Here is a 7,233-nt window from a genome sequence, read left to right as displayed (position 1 = left end):
TGTTAAGACCTACACAGTATATATTGCCCCAGCATGGAACAGAAGCAAGAAGGAATGAGGTTAAACATAACAAGAGAGGAACATGTTTCAGGAAAGCTGCACATTATGTGTGTTTGGGTGGCTCAGTCTCTTACGTAGTTACACATCTGCCTTCTGCTCAGGTCATGATAGCAGGGTCCTGAGAATAGGCCCCCATCAGGCTCTCTGCTCAGCGGTGAGTCTGCTTCTCCCTCTACCCCTCTTCCTCATCCCCCCAACACAGTATCTCTCTTTCTTTCAAATAAATTAATAAAATCTGTTTTTTTAAAAAGTCACACATTGAAGTTGTATGTTATCAAAGCTTGTGAATAAATTATTCTTTTATAAAAATAAGTCTACTATTCTGGTTCTCTCTCATTGCTAACAAATCCTATGTTTTGATTTCTACATTGTTCACCGCGTAAGAAAACAAAAACAGAGTAATTGGAATCCTTATGCCATTAAAAAAAAAATCTCTTTTCCCATTGTAATGTAGACCTCAACACCATCAAGGTTTTTGCAAATGAGAGTCTACGCTTTTCTCTTCCCCTGTCTATGACAGCTGTCCCTGTGAGTATGTGCTGGAGAGAACCTTGACCCATTAATGGTCAGCCAAAGGGGATGGAACAACCAAAGCCCAGTTTGTGTGATCATTCCCTAAATAGCCATGAACTGAGCAGTAGAGAACAGGATCAGCCAGGCTTGTGCTAAACTAGTTCACATCAAGGGACTTGTTATCAGAGTTCCATATGGAACCACAATCACTGATAAAATTCCAGAGTTGCACAATTTCCTGTGAAAAAGATAGCTTTGTGGTGGTCTGACTGGTCCTCTACAGAATGACCTGGGATTTTATACTGTTTCCTGCTGTCACAAAGGGACATACTGTCCTTAGTGGTCTGTTTCTTAGTAATCCTTCTATCTTACCTTAAAAGGCAGTTTTCATGGATCAACCAAAAAGAAGCTAGAGGGTAGAAGCAGGAATAGTGGAGATAAGGAGAGATTGAATCTTGCCAGACAGAAATAAGCTAAACTTCCTTGATTTTAGCCATTATCAGGCCCAGGATATCTTTCTTAAATCTTTTTTTTTTTTTTTTTTTTTTTTTAAGATTTTGTTTATTTGAGAGAAAGAGAAAAAGAGAGAGAGCACATGAGTTGGGAGGGGAGGGGCAGAGAGGGAAGCAGGTTCTCCACTGAGTGGGGAGCTCAACGCGGGGCTCCAGCCCAGGACACTGAGACCATCATCTGGGTTGAAAGCAGACTCTTAACTGACTGAGCCACCCGGGCATCTCGAGGCCTAGGATCTTAATTGCTAAATGCAGGTAAGACTCACCCTTTCCAGAAATCTTTAAGAGAACAAAAAAAGAAATTGTGGAAAATGATTAAAACTTGTGCTATGTCTCTACTCAGGTCACTAAGCAGTTAACCTGGCTGTGCAGTAGTTATTTATAACAAACTATAAAGGGGTACCCCAGGGTTCTGAGGTTACAGCTTTCTGACAGACACAGGTAAGTGGATGAGCTATTTGGTCCCATCCAGGTTCCTCTCTTCTTTCTTGCGATGCTCTAAGTCTGCTGAGACTCTCCTGTGGATGCCCCACTCTTCTTGTCTCTCCCCAGTTTATGCTGCTGTCACATTTCTTGAGTGTAGAAGATCTCAGTTGCAACATTATGCAAAGTTCACTTTTGAGGTCCAACCTTGGATTCCCTATAAGGAGATTTGCAGTAAATGACCTGTCAATGGCCAGTTGCTTATTAGCCCACAGTGGCCTCTCTTGTTTAGACAGTACCGGGGCTCAGGGCATTCTCCCCACTTCCCGCCATTCAGCAGCTGTATGCCTTTTAACGGGAAGGGTAACTGTCACAAAACAGGACAGAAATATGGACTTCGTGACCCTTCCTGCATTGCAACATAAAATATTTACTCCCACTGGGCAGGGTGTTACTGTTTAACCATTTCATTTTGCCCCCAGTGTATGGGATGCTACCTATATATATTCTGAAGCCCTCAGTAACTACTTGAGCAGTTTTTGTTTGTTTGGGGAGTTTTTTTGGGTGGGAGTGGGGTAGACTACACTAGGTAGGACAGGACACTTGCTGTGATCTGATCACTGTCCTCACGTCCCTCAGGGCTGAGTATGAGCATCGGGTAGAGGATGAGAAAGAAGCAGATGTCCAGAAAGCTGCTGGCTCATATAGAGGCTTTGTGCCATTCTTCCTTTGGAAAGAATGCTAAAAGATGCCCCCTCTGAGTAGACCATTTGGAAATAGGAACCTCCCCGAGGCTCCAGTATTTAAAAGGACCAGTGTCTTACAAGGCACAGATTTGGGCCAGGGGTCCTCTCAGTGGGCATGAAGGCACTACAGTTAAAGGTAGCTCTGGAAGGAGGTCTTGGGACATCCTGGGCAATGTGACTCGGTTTTCTCTATCAGGGCAGTTAGGTAAGATTACTATGACCCTGTGAGAGCAGCATCTCTGTATGATTTAACATGGTGGGTCATTTCAATTACCATGTTGTCAACAGTCCGCTGAGACTGAGATTTTACAGGTGAGGAAACTGAGGCCAGGGTTAAATATCATGCCTGATATGACGTGATGTGTCATTGGATTTTGATCTTCATCCTGCTATCTTCTCTGGTACTCATCATTGTCCTTCTCTGGTTTATTTTTCTCCCTAGCATTTGCTGCTCATACTAGCTGTTTCACTCTTCATTTGTACATTGTCAGTCTTTCACAATTAAAATGTAGGCTGATGAAAGTAGGGATTTATGTCCGCTATACCCCTAGTGCTTAGAATAGGACCTGGTGCACAGCAGACTCTCTCGGGAACACCTATTAAATTAATGGATTGTACAAACATCAGGGTCCTTTCTCCTATACCAGTCTATTTCTATAAACAACTTTAGACAAAGAATAATGAATTGAAGATTCTAGAGGGAAAGGCTATATTAACACAAAATGTGCAGTGTTACAACCAGAATTTTCAGTTAATAAACTTCCATTTACTTCTGATAATAAACTTCTGTTTACTAAGAGCAACCTTTGCTTTTGCAAACAGATTTACTTATGTCTGATTTCTTTGATGGTAAAACAGAATTATCAACCCCTATTATGCTCTATTATTTATTTGCATATAGCAATGCAGAATAATATGGTAAACTTCCCATGTAGATGTGTGCAGAGCATACAAAAAAGATAAATCCTTAAATCCTTCAAAATAAGATTCTTATTGTGGGGTACTTAAATTTGGCACACTAAATATCGTGTTTTGTATCACCAAGTTGCAACTAAGTATTGTTAGCTGTTTCAAAAGTGAAGAGTGACATGTTTTAAACTGTTTTTGCATAATTTCCTCCTGATTTATTAAGAGTTCACTGCGTGCAGGGCACTGTACTGTGGCTTATTGTTCGAGGAACAAAGGGAACATTTAGCGATGTTTTTTGCCCTCCTGGAATTTACACAATAAATGGAAGAAAGCAGAGTTATGCACACTCTAGCGGCTCCAACAATAACTGTTGACTTTCTATTTGTAATCAGAGAAGCCTGGCAACGGAAAACTTTTCTTTCTGAGTTTACCAGAACTGAGCTGAAGTGGGAAACGTTATTTGCTTTGACGAAACAATTTACTTTTGTGCAACATTAAGCTGTGTCAATCCAGCAAACAAAGGAAGAAAGCATAAAATTGCCGGCTTCTGATTTTGCCTCATTGCTTCTTAGGCTCCAAGAGGAAAAAAAATGAAGACTTTGTGGCTGGGTATTTTTCTATTTTTCTATAGTAACTCAGCCTGGGCAAAAGAGAAGCATTATTACATTGGAATTATTGAAACAACTTGGGACTATGCCTCTGACAGTGAGAAGAAACTTATTTCAGTTGACAAGTAAGTCACTATTTTTCTTGTTCATTTGTTTAAAGACCAAATTTATAAACTATCAATTAAAAAATAAAGGCAATAAGATAAAATATTTTATTAATTTGTAGTGTATAATAACTTCAAAATGTGGACTGGAAATCCAGAAAACGTTAATAAATCTCTAAATTCCTGGGCATTTTTGGCTAGGGGTAAAGTCTGCCTAACTCCTTTCCCCTCGGTCCTGAGGGGATCTGCGGGGACTTCTTCTTATCTCCTCTGGTTATTATTTTGTCTCTCATCAGGACTCAGTCTTATTTTCTGTTTATGCAAAAGTTCCTTAATTTAAATAATGACAGTATAAAATGTTATGTTTATCATACCACTTACTGATTACTAGTAGGTAAGAATAAAATGTTTTTTAATCCTTTAAAACATCATTTATAGAAATCAAAAACTGTTTTAACAAATATGGTGTTACTGTGCTCAGTACTTGTTGGATGACACCGGACATTTAATTCAATTTGTCTCTCTCAGTCTCAGCCTGCTAATCTGTAAAATGGGGATAAAAAAAATAACTCGTAGGGTTCTTTGAAGAGTGGCTGCATATAAAGCTCTTAGTATAGTGCTTGGTCCATCACACAGGTACAAAACATGTGAGATATTTATAGTGATCCCCCCCCCAAAAAACTGTGTAACTTAAAGGTTTTCATGTTTTAGGTGAACCTTCCCTCCTTATTTCAAGCAAAAGTCACCCTACAGAAATGCAAGAGTATCATTCTTGATGTTTTAATAATGGAAATTTATACTGAGGTCATCACTTTTAATAATGCTAATTAAATCTTTATCACCATAACCAATGCTCACTACTTTTAAAAATGTATTCTAATGGTGACAAAGCACAAATGAACCCAATGACCATCAGGTCCTAAGATTATATCTTTAAAAATAGCTAAGCAAGTATAATAATTTTCATAATTGGTATATAATCAATTTCATTGATTCTGTTGACGGGTATATGCTATTCTCATTCATTTTATGCATGTTTGAAATTTTTCACAATAAAAGATAATGCATAGCTGATGGTAATCTTTAATCATTATATTATTAATTTAGTAACGTACGGTAAGAAAAGTTTCTGACCTAAAAATAACCGATAGCAAACAAAACTAATACACCTTTCAATAATTTCTTTAAGTCTGGTTTTTAGGTAGTGGTTTCTTCTTGGGAATGTGACCTGATTTCATGACTCCACCAAACTATTTTGTGTAGTGGCAGTATTTTCCCTGATTAAATACAATGTAAATTATATGCAGTTTCTATAGGGAAACAAAACACATTAAAAAAAAAAAAGTACTGCTATACTCCATGCTCCCACCCACCATTCTTCTGCTCTTATTCATGATCAAAAATCAAATCAGCTTCACTAGACATAAACTAAATGCAAAACATTGCCCCAAGCATACTTCCATAAAGAAGTCTGTGATTCCAGAAGTGAGGGAAGAGAAAGGGTTTATTGAGAATGGTGGGGGAGGGGGGTTGGGGGACAGAGAATTCCTTTGGTTTTAAATACTCTTGTGTCTCCTCTGTGCTTAGGGAAGTTGCACAACATAGGTTTGATAATCTGTGGCTTCAGCAACAGCCTAGAGTCATGTGAACTCTAAAGGGCACTGGTCACTCTGCCTGTGATCTTTTTTTAAAATAAATCTGAGCAGTGACTACTGAACAGAGCTTTAGCCATTTCACCAATACTATACTAAACTTTTTGTAAAGATGAGTTTAGGTAGCAATTTGTCTTTCCCTTCATTGTCTCTGATTACCAGCATGTTCAGCAGTCTTTGTTCAGACTGTCAAAACAAAATATCACAGACTGGGTAGCTTATTAACAACAGAAATCTATTTTTCTAGAGGCTGAGAAGTTCAAAGTCAAGGTACCAATAAGAGCTCTCTTCCTGGTTCATAGCCTTTTCATTGCGTCCTCACGTGGTGGAAGAAGCTAGGAATCTCTCTGGAACCTCTTTCATGAGACACTAATCTCATTTATGAGGGCTCCCTTCTCATGACCTAGGCATATCACCAAAGGCCCCATCTCCTTATCCATCACATTGGAGATGGCCCTAACCCTCCAGAACCTGTACGTATGAAGAGCTATCACTCTCATGATCTACATGATATTCGATGGTACAGTTGACTTTAAAATAAGGTGATGACCCAGCAAAGGAAACAGTCAACAAAACTAAAAGGCAACCTATGGAATGGGGGAAGATATTTGCAAATGTCTTAGCAGATAAAGGGCTAGCATCCAACATCTGTAAGGGTCTTATCAAACTCAACACCCAAAATACAAAAAAATCCAATCAAGAAATGGGCAGAAGACATAAACAGACATTTCTTCAGAGAAGACATACAAATAGTCAAGTAGACACATGAAAAAATACATCACTCATCATCAGGGAAACACAAATCCAAACCACAATGAGATTCCACCTAACAACGGTCAGAATGGCTGAAATTAACAACTCAGGAAGGATGTTGGCAAGGATGTTGGCAAGGATGGGGAGAAAAGGCAAGGATGGGGAGAAAAGGGAACCCTCTTAAACTGTTGGTGGGAATGCAAACTGCTACAGCCACTCTGGAAAACAGTGTCGAGATTCCTCTAAAAGTTCAAAATAGAGCTACCTTATGAGCCAGCAATTGCACTACTAGATATTTATGCAATGGATACAAACATAGTTATTCGGAGGGGGCACATGCACCCCAATGTTTATAGCAGCAATGTCCACAATAGCCAAACTATGGAAAGAGCCCAGATATCTATCGACAGAAGAATGGAGAAACAGGTGGTATTGTATATAATGGAATACCACTGAGTCATCAAAAAGAATAAAGTCTTGCCTTTTCCAATGTGGATGGAGCTAGAGGGTATTATGCTAAGTGAAATAAGGCAGTCAGAGAAAGACAATACCAAACATACCACTTCACTCATGTGGAATTTAAGAAAAAAAAAGATGAACATAAGGGAAAGGAAGGAAAAATAAAATAAGATGAAAACAGAGAGGGAGGCAAGCCGTTAGAGACTGAACTCTAGGAAACAAACTAAAGGTTGCTGGAGGGGCAGTGGGTGTAGGGGTAACTGGGAGATTAAGAAGGACACTTGATGTAATGAACCCTGGGTATTGTATGCAAATGATAAGTCACTAAATTCTATCCCTGAAAGTAATAATATAGTATATGTTAACTACATTGAATTTAAATAAATAAACAAGCAAATAAATAAATAAAATTAAATAAAAATAAAATAGGATAATGATCTGAGTGTACCTAATCTATACCAAAGAATCCCTAGTGAAAGAAGAGAAAGAGAAGA

The 7,233-nt window shown here is 38.7% G+C and overlaps 1 protein-coding gene across 4 annotated transcripts in view; it reads left to right on the top strand.

Annotated features, from left to right (window-relative positions):
- The first annotated feature begins 3,509 nt into the window (after nt 1-3,509).
- The window catches only part of LOC122908590 (ceruloplasmin), a 56,521-nt gene continuing 52,797 nt past the window's right edge, over nt 3,510-7,233 (top strand). For 3 of the 4 annotated variants that reach the window (XM_044251576.1, XM_044251575.1, XM_044251577.1), the window contains exon 1: nt 3,510-3,896. In XM_044251576.1, coding sequence (XP_044107511.1) covers nt 3,754-3,896 — 143 coding nt within the window. In that variant the 5' untranslated portion in view covers nt 3,510-3,753. The remainder of the gene's footprint in view (nt 3,897-7,233) is intronic. The other variant, XM_044251578.1, reaches the window with a different exon arrangement.

This window comes from Neovison vison, chromosome 6 (genome assembly GCF_020171115.1).
Source record: "Neovison vison isolate M4711 chromosome 6, ASM_NN_V1, whole genome shotgun sequence".
Lineage (NCBI taxonomy): Eukaryota > Metazoa > Chordata > Mammalia > Carnivora > Mustelidae > Neogale > Neogale vison.
Note: the sequence above shows the minus strand (reverse complement) of the source record. Positions and strands in the feature narration are given on the sequence as shown.